The sequence below is a fragment of the Rhinatrema bivittatum genome, chromosome 7 (genome assembly GCF_901001135.1).
Source record: "Rhinatrema bivittatum chromosome 7, aRhiBiv1.1, whole genome shotgun sequence".
Taxonomy (NCBI): Eukaryota; Metazoa; Chordata; class Amphibia; order Gymnophiona; family Rhinatrematidae; genus Rhinatrema; species Rhinatrema bivittatum.
The window spans coordinates 94178882-94198549 of record NC_042621.1 but is presented as its reverse complement, the minus strand read 5'-3'; the positions used below and the strand labels follow the sequence as shown (position 1 = coordinate 94198549).

The 19668-nt window shown below is 42.9% G+C and overlaps 1 protein-coding gene across 1 annotated transcript in view; it reads right to left on the bottom strand.

Moving 5' to 3' along the window:
• The window catches only part of SLC12A3 (solute carrier family 12 member 3), a 169972-nt gene that overhangs the window by 137107 nt on the left and 13197 nt on the right, over positions 1 to 19668 (bottom strand). The window contains exons 3-5 of the mRNA XM_029608720.1: positions 19476 to 19551; positions 16286 to 16381; positions 15511 to 15650 (exon numbers count right to left, since the gene is read on the bottom strand). Coding sequence (XP_029464580.1) covers positions 15511 to 15650; positions 16286 to 16381; positions 19476 to 19551 — 312 coding nt within the window. The remainder of the gene's footprint in view (positions 1 to 15510; positions 15651 to 16285; positions 16382 to 19475; positions 19552 to 19668) is intronic.

The window sequence follows — 19668 nt, the reverse complement described above, 5'->3', positions numbered from 1 at the left end:
TATGTATTTCGTAGGCATTCCTGGGGGTGGGGTTAGCTCAACAAAGGAGTAGTTTTTGATATTGAAAACTACATGTTGCATTCTGCCTAAAAAGGTTACTCACACAAAGAGCAGATGCAAATTTGAATAGGTAGTTTTAAGGAAGCAAATCAAAGTAAAACTATTATTGTTACAAAAGCCATAGGTAAAAGAACCTGCAGAATTTGCAACCACATACCCAGTTTTATTTATCACAAAATGGCAATCTGAAAAGCAGCAATACTAATGACACTCTCAAAACATGTTAGATATTTCTGACTTTTCTGCATCCCTATAGTTATTCTTAGGTCTTCTTCAATTTTTGAGCAAAGATATAATGGGCCTGATATTGAAAGCACGTTAAGTGCTTGATAGCTGGATAAATAAGACTTATCCGGCTATCTTTTAGCCAGTCAATTTGTGGGCGGGCAGTGGGCAGATCAGGGCGGTGCTACTTATCCGGTTAAGTAACCATATTCGCACTTATCCGGTTAAGCCATAGAGCTGGTCTAATTTAGCCGGATATAGCTTAGCTGGCTAAGTAGTGAGATATTTCAGACTTTTCTGCATCCCTATAGTTATTCTTAGGTCTTCTTCAATTTTTGTGCAAAGATATAATGGGCCTGATATTGAAACCATGTTAAGTGCTCAATAGCTGGATAAGTAGGACTTATCTGGCTATCTAGCAGCCACTGAATATCCAGTGGCCATTAGATAACTTTTAGCCAGTCAATTTGTGGGCGGGCTGTGGGCAGATCAGGGCGGTGCTACTTATCCGGTTAAGTAGCCATATTCGCACTTATCCGGTTAAGCCATAGAGCTGGTCTAATTTAGCCAGATATAGCTTAGCTGGCTAAGTAGTGAGATAAACGCAGATATTCAGCAGCATAGCCATGCCACTGAATATCCCTTGTAACTTAGCCAGATAAGGTCTATCCAGATATGATACTTATCTGGGCAGCATTGAATATTGGGCCCTTTACAAATTTATTTTTTCTTAGAGCAAAATGGCTGTACGAAAAAGTTGGACAGTTGTATGGCTACAAGGGCTCATTTTTAAAAACACTATTTATAACTCAGACATTAACATACTGTACAGTATGAATGAGACAGTGATAACATACATTTTACAAGTGTCTCAGCTTGTGAAAGAGATAGTAGATAAATAAAGGCCTTAACATGAGGGTAAAATTTTGAAAAAAGATCTACATAGAGATGTAGAATAATAATCCCAAAAACTACCCCATAGCTTTTCCCTTTAAGAGAATATGTCACTTTCTCAATGCATGTGTAACCCATGGTTACTAGTTAAAATAGTACTCTAGTGCCCCTTGTGAAGTTGTTACCGTTCTACTATTGTTTTATCTGGGCATGCTGCAACTTTAGTTGAGCCACTCTTTGGAGAGCTTTAGATCAGGCAAAATGTGATCCAGAATGCAGCCATAGGACCCAGCTCCCCTATAGAGCAGGGAAGGTAATGCAAAGTAATTTGACTGGACTCCTCTTACTTAGGCACGGAGTAAAGCATCTTTTTGTGAGTACAATGGGGTTGTATAAGTCCATATTTAGTGAAATCTCAGGGCCTGAATTTTAAAAGCATTTACATGCTTAAAATTGGGTTTTACGCATGTAAATGCACTTTACCTGTGTAAGTAGGCTTTTGAAAATTGCTATACTATATGCCATTGGATTGTCCATAGGGGAGTCATGTGTAAGTGCATTTACACGTGTAAATGGCTTTTTTTTTTTTTTTCAATTCTTTATTTATATATTTTCATAATAATACATACAGAAAAAGCACTTTTTTTCCTGCTAGTAATACATAAAGAAACCAAAGGATCACTGAATTAAATGGAACATCATCAAAGAAGGAAAAGGTTTTTGTATTAAACCATAGAGAATTACACAGCCTTAATCTAACCTAATGCACCTGAACCGGTTAGGTGGTGGCAGTCTCATCTTTGCATTTATCCAAAAAACCTCTAAGTTGTGTTGGTTCATAAAAAATATAGCTTTTCCCTTTATATTGTAACAAACATTTACATGGGTACCTCACATTTATCTGTGCACCTAGTGCTCTTGCTTCCTGGCACATTCCAACAAATGATTTTCTGCGAATTTGCGTATCTCTCATGATATCTGGGTATATCTATACCTTTTTCCCATAAAATAGCTTGTTACGATTTTTAAGGAACAACCTTAATACTAAATCCCTATCAGAGGGATGTGTAAAGGACACCAATAATGTTCCCCAGTATTCTATTTGATCAATAGATGGAGCTTCTAAGAAAGCCGTCAAATCTGTTTCAAGATTTATATTATTTATTTATTTATTTATTTATTTAGAACTTTTATATACCGGCATTAGTATGCAAACATCATGCCGGTTTACATCATAACTAACAGACTGAAAATACAATTAACAGGGCAGGGTAAACAGGGCGCATAAATACAGGTGCAGACTGTAAGGAGGAAGAGAGCAAACATCAACTTTGAACGGTGACAGGAAGGCAAACGAGAGTCTATATACAATTTAGGTACTATTTACAGGATATACAATTTAAGTACTACTTACAGAATTAAAGGGGAGGAAGAAGATGGAGTCAGTCATTCTGGGTAGGCCTGTTGGAAGAGCCAAGTCATTAGGCTCTCCAACATATTAGGGGGTTGTATTCCAAATATTAGGGGGTTGTATTCCAATATTCTCTGTTATTTTTGGTATTGGTGCATAATAAATCTTAGATACCAAAGGTAATGAATCAGAAGGCATTAGAAGGATCTCTGTTAGATATTTTTTAAAATGTTCTCTAGGGGAGATTAATTTAATATATGGAAAATTTAGTATCCTTAAATTTAGATATCGAAGTTTGTTCTCAATTTTCTATCTTCCTTCTCATCATATTATCTGATTGAATCAGATTAGTTTGCACTTCTTGTACTCCCTTTATTTTTTCAGATATATCCTTAATAATACCTTCATGATTATTAACCTTAACTTCCATCTGCTGAATAGTATTTTGGGACACATTTATCAAGCTGGCTAATGATGATATAGAATTTTCTAGTTTTGTTATTGCATTCCATATGGTGTCCAACGTAACTAATTTCGGCTTTTGTAATTTATGTAGGATAAAGCTGGCACCCTTCCCACCTTCACGGGAGATCTCAGAAATCTTATGGATTTCTCCTTCCGAGTCCCCACCCACTCCTTTATATTCCTTAATAGATGTTCCCTCAATTACATTTTCTAAAATCTCATTCTCTTTCACATTTATATCAATCAGGTCATGACTAATCACATGTAATTTATCCGTTGTTTTCCCTCAGATGCCCCCTCTGCGACAGAGTTTTCTCCGGCTAGTAGCCGAGTCTCTCGGTCGGGTTCCTGTGGGTTGCCGCGGGTTGGAGGGGAGGGAGTTACAGGCGCTCCTGGACTTAAAGATGTATTAATGTCTATGAGGACAGGTTATGTTCCTCCCCTAATCCCTCTGCAGACTTTGCTCCAGGAGTAGAGGCTGCTGCCGGGGCAAAAAACCCTTCAATACATGGTTGCAAGGGAGCGTTTGAAACTGGGGCAGAGGTCTCAGTCCGCAAACGCCCCTTCCGCTTTGTATGAGGCATGTCTTAAAATAGTTACACAGATTTATTGAAGGCTTACCCTCACGGCTTCTCTTTTCGTATTCCTGATCCTTTTTGCGGAGGTTAAGGTGGATTCACGAGTTTATAAACCAGTGTTAAAGTTCAGGAGTGGTACCAAAGTCAAAACCAAAGTCAGGAGCAAAGTTGGAGCTAAGTTGCGCGCGCCCCTTGGGCGCGCGCGGCTTAGGCAACGCACCGGCGGTTGCGACGCGGCGTAGAGGGGCTGGTTTTAAGGATCCCGCCGGTCCCGAATGGATGACATCACACGGGAGGGCAGCAGCTACCCCGTAGGGGCTAGGAACAGCTAGGCTCTCACCCCCGGTAAGCTCTGCAGGTGGAAATCGCTCCTTCTCCTCCTCTCCTCCATAAATGGCTTTTTAAAATTGCTACAATAGGGGGACTTCTGGTTATGCTCTAAACCAAGTGTCTCCCGCCGGGCCTACTCATTTTGTGGAATTTAGTGCATAATTTTTTGCCACAGCAAACAAATGTGGTGGTACCTAAAGACTTGGGCCAGAGTTCCATACCCACTTTTTGGGCAGACAGAAGTTCTAAAATGAGGAAACCATTAAAAGGTTTGGTACCTAAGACTGACAGTATGGCCGCTGTGCAACTTTCCAATGATGAGATGGATGATTCATTTATTGATGCAGTCAGCAGTAAGAGCTCAGCCACTAACCTTCTTGAGGCCTTTGCCACTAAACTTATGGAGAAATTAGACACTAGGTTGGGGATCGTGGTGGAGAAAATTGCCCACATTGTCGAATTTGTTTGGAAAAACTCCATGAGGCTGGATGAATTTGAAATTCGAGTTTTTGCCTGGAGGATTCACTTTCTTCCATGCATGCTAAAATCAACAGGATCGAGAGGACAAAGACTTCCTGGACCCTCAAACTTGACGATCTGGAAAATCACTCGTGCCATAATAATCTGTGTATTATAGGTCTTCCCAAAAAATCAGAGTGTTCTGACTCTGTCTCTTTTGCTGCATGCTGGCTCCCTGACTGTTCATGGAAGGATCTCGCGGTCTTCACACCAGGCTTTGAATACTCTCCATATTTGTATGTAAGCTAGTGATGTGGAGAACTTGCATGCTTGAAGCAAGGTGTCAATCACTGCCTTAGAGTATCTGCTTTTCTTTAGGTGAGTCCTCTCAAGGGCCAGACCATAAGAGAGAATTGAGTCGGGTCTTCGTGGAGGATCGGTCCTTGCCGGAGAAGGTCCCTATGTGGAGGTAGGCACAGAGGGTTCCCCACAAGAAGTCTTCGCATATCTGCATACCATGGTCTTCTTGGCCAGTCTGGGACCACTAGAAGTACTAAGTCCCCTGTGGTGTTCTATCTTGCAGATGATCCCACCCAGTTGTGGCCATGGGGAAAAGGCGTACAGCAGGTCTTCCTGTGGCCAAGTCTGGACGAGGGCATCGATTCCCTGGGATTGCAGTTCTTGTCTGCGGCTGAAGAACTTGGGCGTTGGACCGGGTTGCCAGGAGATCCATGGCTGGGGTTCCCCAGAGGTTTACTATCAACTGGAAGGCTGTGGTTGACAGCGTCCATTCCCCTGGGTCTAGCCTCTCTCTGCTGAGGTAGTCCGCAGAGACGTTGTCTTTTCCTGCAATGTGGGTGGCTGAGATCTTTTACAGGTTTGCTTCCACCCACGCCATGAGGGGATGTATTTCCAGGGACACCTGTTGGCTTCTGGTTCCTCCCTGGCGGTTGATGTAGGCAACTGTTGTGGCGTTGTCCGACATGACTCTGACAGATTCGCCCCGGAGTCTGTGACTGAATCATAGGCAGGCTAGTCTGACTGCTCGGGCTTCCAGTCGGTTTATGTTCTATCCCAACTCTTCCTTGTCCCATTGTCCCTGGGCCATCAGTTCCTGGCAGTGGGCTCCCCACCCTTGCAGGCTCACATCCGTGGTGAGCAAGATCCAATTCGGTGAGGATAGTTTTAATCCCTTGCTCAGATGGTCTTCCTGTAGCCACCATTGGAGCTGGGTCCAAACCTCTGCTGGTAACTGGAGGTGAATGGAGTTGTTCTGGGACATTGGGTTCCATCTTGACAGTAGGGAACATTGTAGTGGGCGCATGTGGGCCCTTGCCCATGGAACGACTTCTAGGGTTGACGTCATGAGACCGAGGACTTGGAGGTAGTCCCATTCCTTGGGGCGAGCATAGTTCAACAGTTTTCGCAGCTGACCCATCAGTTTCCTTCTCCTTAGAGGGGGAAGGACAACTTTGTCTTGTTTGGTGTCAAACCGGACTCCCAGGTACTCTAGCGATTGGGAGGGCTGCAGGCAGCTCTTGGTTGTGTTGATGACCCACCAGAGATTCTGCAGTAGATTCTTGACTCTGGTGGTCACCCGGTAACTTTCCTCTGGAGATTTTGCCCTGATCAGCCAATCATCCAGATACAGATGTATGAGGATTCCTTCTTTCCTCAGTGTTGCCGCCACTACCACCATGATTTTGGTGAATGTCTGAAGGGTGGTAGCTAGTCCGAAGGGTAGTGCTCAGAACTGGTAATGATGGTCCAGTATCGCAAAGCGTAGGAAGCGCTGATGGTCGGGATGGACCAGGATGTGGAGGTAGGCTTCGGATAGATCTAGTGAAGTCAGGAATTCTCCCGGTTTGTACTGCCCTTATGACTGAGCATAGGGTTTCCATGCTGAAGTGTGGTACCTCAGGTAGCGATTGACGGTCTTGAGGTCCAGGATGGGCCTAAACGTTCCCTCCTTCTTGGGGACAATAAAATAGATGGAATAGTGACCAGTATTTTGTTGGTCCTTGGGCACTGTGGTTATCGCCTTTAGGCTGAGTAGTTTTGTCAGTGCTGTCCTCTTGGAGAGGGAGTGGCACGGTGATCTCACAAATTTGTCTGGAGGGATGCTGTGGAAGTCCAGGTAGTATCCCTCTCGAATGATGGTTAGGACCCACTTGTCCGACGTTATCTCGACCCATCTTTGGTAGAAGAGGGTAAGTCTGCCCCCTATGGCTTCTTCCTGTGGATGGGTCTGTTGATTCTCATTGTGGGGTGTGGCCGGGGCCTGTACTTGAGCCTGCTCCCCTCTTGTTGTGACTGTTCCGAAAGGACTGGCCCCTGCCTGTGGGGTGAGGTGCCTGGTAGTATGTGTTCTTGTATGGTCTGAAGCACTGGGATCCTCTTCCCTTAGTTCTTCGGGGGGAGGAGCGCTGGTTTCTTTTGTTCCTGTCCTCCAGTAGACGAGGTACTGGAGATTTGCCCCATTTGTTGGCTAACTTCATCAATTCATTCCCGAACAGGAGAGATCCTTTAAAAGGCATTCTCGTGAGATTCATTTTGGAGGTCGCGTCGGCTGACTAATTTCGGAGCCACAGTTGTCTTCTGGCTGCCACTATACAGGAGACACCCCTGGCTGAGGTGCGCACTAGGTCTGAGGGCGCATCCGTGAGGAAGGATATCACCAGTTCTAAAGTTTCAGCGGGACGTGGTTGCATCTCTGGAGAGAAGCAAGCAGGCACGTGTCACGACGGCGCAGCAGGAAGCAATCTGCAGGGTCATTGCTGCAACATCAAATGACTGTTTAAGGATTGATTCCTGGCGTCTGTCCTGAGCATCCTTGAGTGCAGCTCCTACTTCGACTGCGAGGGTCGTGCGCTTTGAGATCACGCAGACCATGGCGTCCACTTTTGGGAACCGTAGAAGTTCTTTGACTGTGGGTTCCAGGAGTATAGGGCTTCTAGGGCCCATCCTCCTTTGAAACTGGCCTCCGTGGCATTCCATTCCAGGTCGATCAGTTGTTGTACGTCCTGCAGCATTGGGAAATAGCATGAAGCCTGATGGAGGGAAACCAAAACGGGGTTCGTCTTTGGCTTTGCTGTGGTACTCGTGCCTGGGATGGCCAGCATCTTCAGGGTCAGAGACACGAGAGCTGGTAACTCATCTTTACAGAAGAAACGAAGCATGGTTTGGTATGGTTCCATCCCTGGAGGGATTTCTCCTTCCTCTAGGGAGTCAATCTCATCCCCCGAGTTATCTGTATCCCCTAAGGAGAGGCTTTTGCTTGGATGGGGCACGTCTCGGGAGGTCTGAGAGGTGCTTGGAAGGTTTTGAGCTTCTGGTGGAGACTAGGAATGTGTCACAGGCGGTACTGATTGCGCCTGGACAAAAGTTTGCAGCCCTTTGAAGAATTCCACCCAGGAAAAGTCCCTGGGTCCATATTGAATCCAGTGGAGGCGCCGAGTCGGAGATACAGAGGTCTGGGGTACTATCGTTGGTGGATCTGCATCCCTCTACTGGCTGTGGGAGGTCTTGCTTAGGTTCCCCCTGAGCCTCTTCACAGTGCAGGCATAGGGCGGAGTCCACTTCAGGCTGCGCAGCTCTCAGGTGGCAGGCTGGGCAGAGGGCTTCTCATTTTATTCACAAGCCTCCTATGTGGGACCATATCAAAAGCTTTGCTGAAATCCAAGTAGATCACATCGAGCACTTTTCCTCAATCCAATTCTTTAGTCACCCAATCAAAAAAATGAATCAGATTTGTCTGACTGGATCTTCCCCTAGTAAATCCATGTTGCCTCTGGTCCAGCAGACCTCCTGACTGTAGATAGTTCACTATCCTTTCCTTCAGCAGAGTCTCCATTAATTTTCCCACCATCGAGGTGAGGTTAACTGACCTGTAGGTTCCAACTTCCTCTCTGCTACTACTCTTGTGGAGAGGGACTACCACCACTCTTCTCCAATCACTCGGCACCACTCCCTTTTCCAGGGATTTATTGAACAGGTCCATCAATGAACTCACCAGCACATCTGAGCTCCCTCAGTATCCTGGGATGAACCTCATCCGGACCCATGGCCTTGTCCACTTTCAGTTTTTCTACCTCATCCTATACATTCTCTTCTGTAAATGGAGTTTCATCTACCCCATCTCCATCTATGGTCTTGTTAACCAGCAATGGACCTTCCCCAGGATCTTCTTTAGTGAACACTGAACTGAAGTATTGGTTTAATATTTCCACCATTTCTTCGTCTCTCTCCACACATTGATCATTATCATCTTTCAGTTTCACTGTACCACTTTTGGACCTTTCTCCTTTTGCTGATAAATCTGAAAAATGTTTTGTCACTACTCTACTTCTTTGGCAATCCTTTCTTCTGCCTGACTTTTAGCTTTCTTGATTTTCTTCAACTCCCTCAGTTTCATCAGATATTCTTTCCTGTGTTCCTCATTTTGGGATCCTTTATGTCTTGAATGCTGTTTTTATTTTAATCAGCCACTTCCTTTGAGAACCAGATCAGTTTCTTATTTCTCTTACTTTTGTTTACTTTTCTTACATATAGATTTGTTGCCTTTGTAATTGCTCCTTTTAGTTTGGTCTACTGTTTTTCCACCTCTCCCATTTTCTTCCAGTCTTCTAGTTCTATTTCCAAGTACGTCTCCATTTTGACAAAGTCCGTATCTTTGAAATTCAAAATCCAGGTCTTCGTGTGACTTCTCTGCATCCTATTTGTGATATTAAACCATACCATTTGATGATCACTAGTGCTGAGGTGGGCACCTACCTGGACGTTAGAGACATTATCCTCATTAGTGAGCAATAAGTCGAATATCACCTCTTCCCTCGTGGGTTCCATTACCATTTGAGCAGAGCCCCTTGCAAGGTATCCACTATCTCTCTACTTCTGGTAGATTCCACAGAAGGGATTCTCCAGTCTAAATCTGCCATATAAGTAGCACTTTTTGAGACTTATCTGGTTAAGTGATAGTGTTTGGCAGTCGCCACTTAGCTGGATAAGTTGGAAGTTATCTGGTTAAATGGCGCTGAACTACTAAATGAGTACATGATGCAAAAAATGAGTGCATTTTTCTCATCTATTTTAAAATTATATGTGCGGATAATTTACATGCAAAAAATGAGCCCTATTTATGCATGTAAGTGGGCAAATTTTCTAATGTGTTCAAGGAAATTACCAGTTTTTCTTAATTAGTCCACCATTTCGCCCAGTTCTCCCAGTCATCGAGACCCCCCTGGTTACTGAGTCTGAACTCCTCCCAATTCATCCAGACCTCCCACCCAGACAATAATAAAGTTATTATAAATGCATAATTTTTAAGTGTGTGTGTGTAGAGGGCTGGGGTGGACGCTTTAAAGTTCTCCTAGAACATCTAACACCCTTGCAGTGGCCATGGGTTGCAAAGGAGAAGGACTAGACTTGGGTAGATGAAATAGATTTTAAAGTTTAGATTACTGGAGGGAGATGAATGAACTGGGGGACATGGGGGGGGGGGGGCAGCACAGTAGCTGTTCGCACAGGGCAGCAAAATGCTAGCACTGGCCCTCACTAAAAGTATACTCTATCAGCATAAATACATGCTTCCAACCTAAAATTTCTTTAAAAGTACTACAGATGCCTCTGACTGACACTGGGGAAAATTTTGACTGTTCAGCAACTTCAAGATTACTCCACAAACATCACCTGTACGGGAGGGTGGAAAGAAAGAAGCCACTACTGATGAAAAGCCATATGATGTGCAAAGAAACACTTAGAGCAGAGCTTCTCAATCTGTGTGCGATCATGGCAAGATCCTTACTGTGCCACGATAGCCATCCTTCTCCCCTCCCCCGCAGGTCTGACACAGATGAAGTACCTGCTGCACAAGGTGGGAGTCACAAGCACAGAAGCCATACGGAGGAGCTGCCAGAGAAAAAAGAACCCAGACCAGAGGAGCCGCTGTTACAGAAAAAAGGTCCTAGACTGCCACTGCCACTGATAGAGGGGAGATGCCCTACCCCCACTAAATCAGGAACAGCTGGTAGGAAGAGATTTTATACTGATGAGTCTGCTGGGAGGAGGAAATCTAAAGCAAAGGGGATTATTGGAAGAGGGGGGAAATGGTGCCAGGCAGGGCTAGAAAAAGGGGGAGATGGTGCTGGGCATGGTGTTACATTTCCTAGCATTCTCATAGTCAAATGACCAGTGATCTGTGGGTAACAAATATACAACATTGTAAAATCTGGGTTGGTGTTTCACGAGGATCAAGCAAACTTGAAAGTGTGCCCTGAAATAAAAAGGTTGAGCAGCTCTGACTTACGGGACACTGCACGCCTGTGGAGAATGTTTTCTTGTCTGTAAGACCAAAGTAGAACTTTTTTGATCTCAGTGCTAAGCACGGGGCCGGCGGAAGCACTAGATGAGCTAGGCCTGGGCCTAGTGCGCCAAGCATTAGGGGGCGTGAGCCATGTGAGGGCGCGAGTGGCAGCGGCAGCAAAGACGAGTGAGATTCAGTGGGCCACACGCTGCTTCTGGCTCAGAAAACCGAGAGGTAGGAGTCAGGGCCGCGACCGGGGGGAGGGTGTCAGCCCAACGGGGGGGGGGTGGCGCAAGGCAGAAGGTGGCTAGGGCGCCTAATCCCATTGCACTGGCCCTGGCTAAGCAATACGCGTGGTGTAAATAAACACAGCAAATCGCCCTGCTAGCACCATCACTACAGTAAAGAACGGTGCTGGAGTAATTATGTTATGGCAATGCTTTGCAGCAACGGGGCAAGGAGACTTGCATCTTTTCACGGAGGGAAAGACGAATGGTGAAAAGTATTGTATGCAATTCTGGTCACCTCCATCTCAAAAAGGATATATCAGAGTTAGAAAAGGTATAGAGAAGGACAACAAAAATGGGTAAGGGGTTGGAATGGCTCCCTTATGAAGAAAGGCTAAACAGATTAGGGTTTTTCAGCTTGAAGACAACATAATTGAGGGAGGGATGTGATTGAGATCTACAAGATCATGAGTGGGTAGAACAGGTAAATAGGATATGGTTATTTAGCTTTCCAAGTAAAACTAGGACTAGGGGACACCCCTTTTAAGCTAACAGGTAGCAGATTTAAAACAAATTGGAGATAGTATTTTTCACTCAACCCACAAGTTGTGGAATTTGTTTCTGGGGGATGTGGTTAAGGCAACTAGCATAGCTGGGTTTAGAAAAGATTTGGACAAGTTCATGAAAGAAAAGTCCATAAATGGTTATTAACCAGGTGACTCAGAAAGACCTACCACTTGTCACAGGGAGTGAGCAGCAAGAAATTGGATCTACTTTTAGGGACTCGTCACTGCTGGAGACAGGATGCTGAGCTTGATGGAATTTTGGTCTGACCCAGCATGATACGCTTACATGCAGACCTTGGAGGAAAACCAATCTGTTCCAATCTGCTATAAATCTGAGACAAGGGGAAAAGATTCACTTTTCAGCAGGACCATGGGCATTGCTAGGTACCTCAAAGATCCGAGACACAAGCTCAGCGGTCCTTATTTTCACCCCACCACCACCACCACCAGGATTGCCAACTTTTCCAAAGACCAGGATTGTACACTTGAGGACTGGGGAGAGGGGAGAGACTCCTGACTTTCCCTCTCATTTGCAAAAATGTGCCACCACTGCCTCTGAATCTGCCTTCTTTCTTTTGTCCCTCTGTTCCTTCCATTCTAGCATCCCCAGGATAGTGGCAATGGACAATCTATCAATGGATCCAACAGGGCTATCAATGATGCACTCATGAATCTATTTGAAACACCATATGTATTTATTTATTTAGAAACATTTATTACCCGCCCTTCCTACATTCAGGGTGGGGTACAATAAAACACACATAATGAGTTACAAGTAAGTAACAGACAATAAATTAAAAAGATAAAATAAAAATAAAATACAAGGTTGCAATAGTGTAAGTATCAGATCTCTGCCAGAGTACGTACAAATCAAGGGAGGCCTGGGATAATTATATATTGGCAGCTTGAATCGGGAATGCTTTCCTAAATAAGTATGTTTTCAGAGCTTTTCTAAAGAAGGGCTTTATTTGGCGGTTTCTTAATTCCTTTGAGTTAAGAATAATGGAGCATAATCTACATAGATGCATGCATTCCATTAATTGTGAATGCATGTGTATGATGGGTGCATTGCTCATTTTTCCTAATATTTCAGAAATATGAGTGCATCATCCACATTTTTCACTAGTCTCTTATCATGCACTCACAGCTGGCTAAGAGATCCAGATACAGCAGATTAGAGCAGAGTACACAGCCACTTACATTCAGCCTTTGGGTTACAGTACTACAGAGATTTAAAAATTGTGCTGTTTTTAATTTGATACCCAAAATAAATTGGCAATGAATCCTCTGAAAAAAAAATGACTTGCAATTAAAGTATAGTAAGCTTTCCAAACCAAACCAGCACTAATTGTCAGCACTCAAATAGTAACAACCCTTCCTATGATAACGCAACATTTCAAAATTTCGCTACACCCTAAAACACTAGTACACCTCCTATCAGGAAAATAAACAAGCCAAGCTGCTATAGATCCCTGAACAGAAACTAGATGTTAGCAGATTACCTAGTCTACATCACACATACAGAACACAGACAAACCCTCACTCAACAAAGACTAAAGATAAAATATTAATAGAAACATGCAAACAGACAACTTAAAACTGCAATAAGCCAGACTCTGTATGCAGTGCAACAATGGAAAAACAGAAACATTATCCTAATCCAATTTATTTATATTCTGCCTTTCAAACACTTCAAAGCGGATTACTGTATTTATTCCACAAAAAACAAAATCAAGAAATATAAAACATCGTAATAGTAAAACCATACTCATAGAAAGAATGTCAAAATAACTGATGAAAAGAATAGCCAATAATTAAAAACTCATAAAAATGTAAATTTCCTAAACACCAACAAAATATTTCAGAACAGCAAACACAACAAACACCCAATAATGAAAACACACAAGAATTTTTTTAAAATCCCCTACTCGCCATACTTGGGAACTTGTTTTCCAGTTACCCTGTGATTGTCATGGATTAGTGGAGGAAGAGGATGCACAGTGTTTCTTCTCTCTGTATCTTTCATTTACAGTCTCCAACACAAACACACTTGCTTACTCACACTAACACAGATTGCTCTCTATCTCTCTGCCATATACTCTCTCAAATACCCCCACACATACATATATATGCTTCTGCACATGCCCTCTCATAAACACATGTTCTATCTGTCCTTGGAACATTCAGGCAACAGCAGCCTTCTCCTTTTGCCCGTGCAGTGTCTGTCTCTCTCGCAAACACACACACACAAACACTCTCTGCCTCTCTGCCACACCCACACACACACACACACACACACGCACAAACGCTCTCTATTTGTAGGGTTGCCAACTGGCTCCAGATTTTCAGGACAGATTGATCCAGTCCTGGTTTTACTCCCCTGCATGCAGGTAATTATAGTCTTGCTTTTTTTTTTTTATGGAATGCAATAGAGAAGTCAGAATAAGTCACAGCATATAATAGAGTAAAACCAGGACTGGATCAACCAATTCTGAAAATATGGAGCCAGTTGGCAACCCTATTTGACACACATACTCCCTCTGTCTCTCTCTAACATACACAAACACATACACCCTCTTTCTTTCTCTCCCCCACTCATGCAGGATACAGGCAGCAAACAGCCTGATTTCTTCAGCCCCGCGGACCCACTGATGGAGCAGCCGCCTTCTTTTCCACGCAGGCCCAGCTGATGCAGCATTCTCCTTTGTTCCTGCGCTGGCTCAACAGACAGATCAGCCTTTTTCTTGGGCCGTGCAGGCCTAGCCAATGCAGCATTCTCCCTAGCCAATGCAGCAGTTTCAGCCTCCTTCGGTGCGTAGGTACTGTCAACAGAGCTGCAGCCTCCTCCTTTCACCATGCTGCAGGTCGACACAGCTGCAGACTCTTCAGCTGCGAAGGCCTCACCTCATCAACTCAGTCTCCTCCTTAGCAGGAGACAGGGCTGAGACTTGGGTCACTACTATTTGGACTCAGCGCACGGGCCCCATGTGCCTGATGCTAGCGACACCTTTGAGCAGGACAATGATCCCAAGCACAAAGCAAAACCAGCAAGAAGAAAATAGTCCAGTCAAAGCCCAGACCTGAAACCGACAGAAAATCTATGCCAAGACTTGAAGACTGCAGTTGACAGGCGATCCCCAGCCAACTTGAAAGAGCCTGAGTTCTTCTGCCATTAAGAATGGGCAAAAACTACACCATCCTGCTTTAACATTTACCCTACATGACTCATGGCTGTTAATGCTGCAAAAGGAGCTTCCGCCACATAGCGACTCAATGGGTATGAAAGACTTATGCAGTCAAGACTTTGATTTTTTTTATTATTAATTACTTTTGGAATATTTCTAAAATTGTTCTTTCACAGTGGAAGTGTAGCATATGTTATGCAGATCAATGAAAAACTTCTACTTTAATGTAAATTTATTTATTTATTTATTTTGTGTTTGCTATCCCGACATTCGCGATAGGTATCACATCATGCCGGTTTACAATTAACAAAGGGGTGTAAAAAGAAGATACAATAAGAACATTAACAGGTGCGGAACGAAAAACGTTGCAGTTACAATAAAACAGGGAAATACACAACTGGGAGCGATGAAAAGTCGATAGGGATTTTAACAGAGAGAAAAAAATTTACAAATTTATGGTATTTACTAAGTTATGGCATTTTTCAAACAGCAGAATGTGAAAAATGTACAAAGATGTGAAGACTTTTGCAAGGCACTGTATGAGAAACGTGTGGGGGGGGGGACAAGTGATAGGAAGATGGTAGGGGGAGAAAACAATGGGTAGGAGAAAAATATTTGAATGAGGAAACAGACAAAGGTAAGCACAGAAGAGAGCTAAGGGATGGATTGGGGGATGTCATTTTTATCCCTCCTCACCAACAAACTCCATTCTTTGCCCCAGCACCACAGCCTACCCCCATTTTAATAACTTATCAGCTGCCACTGAATTATTTCCTACAAAAAAACTTGATAGTTCAAGGAAGTCATACCTGGAGAAGATCCCGTACGGTTTCAGCAAAGCCAACGGTGTGCATAGCTACAGCAACAGCATTTGCAAATGCAAAAATGAGTCCAATAGACCCTCCCAACTCAGGTCCAAGGCTTCTCGAGATAAGAAAATAAGTACCACCTAGAATATGCAAAACGTATTCCAAAGTAAACACACCACCAACAGCTTTATCCTGAAAACAGGTAAAGTCAATGAACAATTCTGGGGATAGAAAGAGCTTTGAGTAGGAGATGAGAGCCAGTGGAGCCATGAGAACTGAATCAGAGGGAGCTGGGAGAATGGACAGGGGATTTAAATAGCTGGGAGACTAGAGAAAGGGACACCAAAAGAGAGGAGAGGCTATGGCCAAGGGAATTAGGAAAGCATGCTCACAACATGCTGCAATCAGTAGGAAAACATATGTGATCAGATGATTTTGATTGTGGAAAAAAAAATCTGTTCAAAAACTTCAGAATTTGAATTCATCGAGGTAAATCAGAAAAACAAAAGAATATTCAAGTTTCCAGATTTATTTTTCATGCAGTTTATTTACGTTCAAGCACGACTAAGAAGGCATGATAGTCATTGGGGTGGGTAGACCTGTGTCATGTGTTCCCCTGAGTTACTTGGACAGCCAATTTTGCATTCATCTATCAGTCTATTTGCTGTCTCGTTTTGGAACAGAAATTAAAAGCCATACAACAGATAGAAAAAGAACATCAAAGTTCATTTTAAAATGAAGCAACATCAAAACTAAAAGCAGTTCAGTACAGTACCTGATTTCACTTTACCATTCGTGGATATGGCAGAGATGGACAGCCCTGTGATGCTAGTTACTGTTATAGACATGAAGATAATCAGCCAGGTCAGAGCTGCAGGGAAGAGCAGTTTGTACATTTACTTTCCTCTTTCACTATTCACCAATAAAACTTATATTAAGAGGCATTAGTCTGATGACAGTGCTTGGAGGCATCATTAACTGCAGATTGCATTCTGCACAAAAACCATCCCTTTCCAGATCTGGTGGTGAGGAGAATAGAGGGAGGAAGACTCATGAATTTTGTGTGTTTCTGTCCAGCTGAGACACATATTCAGTCACTGTCCAGATAGCAAAGTTAGCCAGTAAACTTATCCAGCTAACTTTGGAGGTATATTCAGCTGCACTATTGAATACAGCCAGCTATCTTAAAGATAGCCTGCTAACTGGTTAACTTTAGAACAGCTCTCTGGCCCGGCCAGACTTAGCCAGCTAAATTATCCAGCTAACACTGAATATCGGAGTTAGACTGATAACTTAGCCAGCTAACAACTCCTCCCAGTTACACCCCCTGAATGCCCCTAACTTATCCGGCTAAATTCTAGTCTACTAACTTTTCAGCTAGCTAAAATATAGGCAAGTAAGGGCCTGATTCACTAAGCATTTTTCCCACAGACACAGAATAGGAGAAAAGCCTTAATGAATCAGTCTCTAAGTACCCAAATATTCATTTAGCAGATAACTTCTGAGCTATCCATCTAAATGCTTCTGAATCTGGACATCTAAAAGTTTAAGTCAGTTTTGCTCAAGTGTAAAACTTACACTGGATTTATCACTGAAAAAATCCCATTATTATTAATGGGTAAAACACTGGGTGTAAGTTTTGAAATGGAACCAAACAGGAGCAAACCTTTAATAATGCAACCCTTAGTACAGTTGGGATTACTACAAACTATTCATGGATTTTAGTATCACATTAATACCGCACACATGTAACCCTTATTATGATTTCCCTGCACTTAGAATTTAATAATAATGCTGAGGTGCCTGTAAGAATTTACAATAGTTTGCAGTATCCTCTAAGTCTAAGGGCTCTCCTCCTTATTAGAGCTCAGACACAAAGGTGCTTGAATCTGTCAAGATAATATCATTTGAGAAGAGACTCTAATTCTTAATTTTTGTTGCAAATCCAAGTAATATACCTTTGTACCCTGTTATAAACTGTTGGATTAGTAGAAAATTGTAATATATAAATGTTTTTTTGCCATGTAAAAACGTTTGAGAGAAAAGAGGAATTTCCTGCTTATGTACTTGTCTTAAATAATATGTGGCAACACTACTACTGTAATTTTATTTATTGTACCAGTTACTTTAAAACCAAAAGTGGTATCCTGATTAACATGCATGGTATACGAGGTTGCAGACGCTTACATATTGTATTACTTTGTAAATCTTTTCATGCGTAGTCAGTTGGACCCCCAGACGCAGGAGGTGCTGCAGTGAATTTCTCAAGCTGATATAGTTTGAGGAGAAGGGACCCTAATTCTTCACTTTTGTTGCAAAGAAATTGCAGCAGTGACTCTGGAAATTTGAAGAGAAAAATCTGCAAACAAAAGCTACCACCATTCCCCCACTGGAGCCCAAGAGTCTGATGGATCTTCACTGGGATTCACAGTATGGCCTCTCCCTGGCAAAGTTGTTTACATTGAACTGAACTGACTGATAAAATGTTAATTTTGGACATTTGGTGAGGGTCCGTCTGTGTTCTGCACGTGTGACCAAGGTGAGGTATTCTGCTAGCATGTAGTTTCTATGGAGGGATCTACAGCAGCCTGGCTTGTTATGGTTTCCTAATAGGAGGTGTATTGGTATTTTCGGACTTGGTGTAATATTTGCAGCACTACTTTTTCATAGGTAAGACTGTTATTTGTTTGAATGCTGGCAGTTAGTGCTGGTTTGGTATAGGAGGTTTACTATATTGTTGTTGTTCACTCATGGCTTTCTGAGGGTCAAGCCCACATCCAACATGTGTTGCGTTAGGCCTAATACCTCATGAGTATTTTTGCAGGCTTTTCTGATTGGTGATTTTTGACCTTATAAGACACTGCTCTGAATGTTCTTTTTAATGTAAAATCTGTTATTATAAATGCATAATTTTTAAGCGTGTGTGTGTGTAGAAGGCTGGGGTGGGGGCTTTAAAGTGCTCCTAGATCATCTAATAATCTTGCACTGGCCGTGGGTTCCAAAGGAGAGGGGGTGGACCTGGGTAGAATGACCTGGGGACATGGGGGGGGGGGGGGGGGGTGGAGGGCAGCTCAGTAGTTTGCACAGGGCAGCAAAAAAAGGCTAGCACCGGCCCTGACTGCTAGAAAACCAGACATTGCGGTAAAGGAGAAAACCACAGGAATGTCATTGCTGATAGAGGCATCAGTACCCAGCAACTTTTCTGTGGATCATATGAAGAAAGCGATGATCCTTAAGTACCAAGAGATGCAGAGACCAAGAAAATGTGGCAGGATGATACAGAAATAATCCCAATTATATTGGGTGCCATGGGCCTGATTAAGAATAATTTCCAAGCACAACTCTATATGTTGCCCCCTCACGTCTTATGAATGTCAGGAGACAGCAAGTACTAAGGAGGGCATTAGCCATGTATTTCAGAGACTAAGCTCATTCCCTGGCATACGAATGAGGTTCATTCCTGTCGAGGTTATGTGCACAATAAACCCATGTGAAGTTCACCATGTGGGTTGTGCCAGCACTGAGAAGAAACTAGAAAATACCCATTCACTTGTTAAGCAGATGTGTGAGGGTCGAATCAGTTGCTTGATGGTGGTACTTGAGCAGATACACTCATGCAAAAGCTGCCTCACATACAAATATTAGGAGCTATTTTAATATCTTTATAAATAAAATGCCTTTCCTATATGTCATAATAAAATACATAATGGTTAGCCTTTAGCTGTATGGTTCATTAATAAGAGGAAAGATCTCCTAATTGTACTCATGGCTTGTCATTTGTGAAGTGAAAAATACCTTTTCTTGTGCATTATCAGTGAGGATAAGGGCATGTGCTTTTGTGGCTCCATTGTAAATTAGGGACTGCTGTTTGTGTGCTCACACAAAACTAACCATGAACTAAAAATGGTGAGTGTGCAATGTATTTAATTTATATTATCAGGAGAATATTATAATGAGACACTTACCTATTCCTGCTTGTGCAGTAATCCATGGTAACCTCAAATACAGAATTACTCCCCAGATGTTCAGCATGCATCGGATCTATAGAAAACAAATATATTCTGTGTGACTATGTTGAATTAGCCTTACTATAAAGGATAGATTATGTAGGCAGTAAAACATAACAGGGTGTGCATTAAAAGATTCAGATATATATAT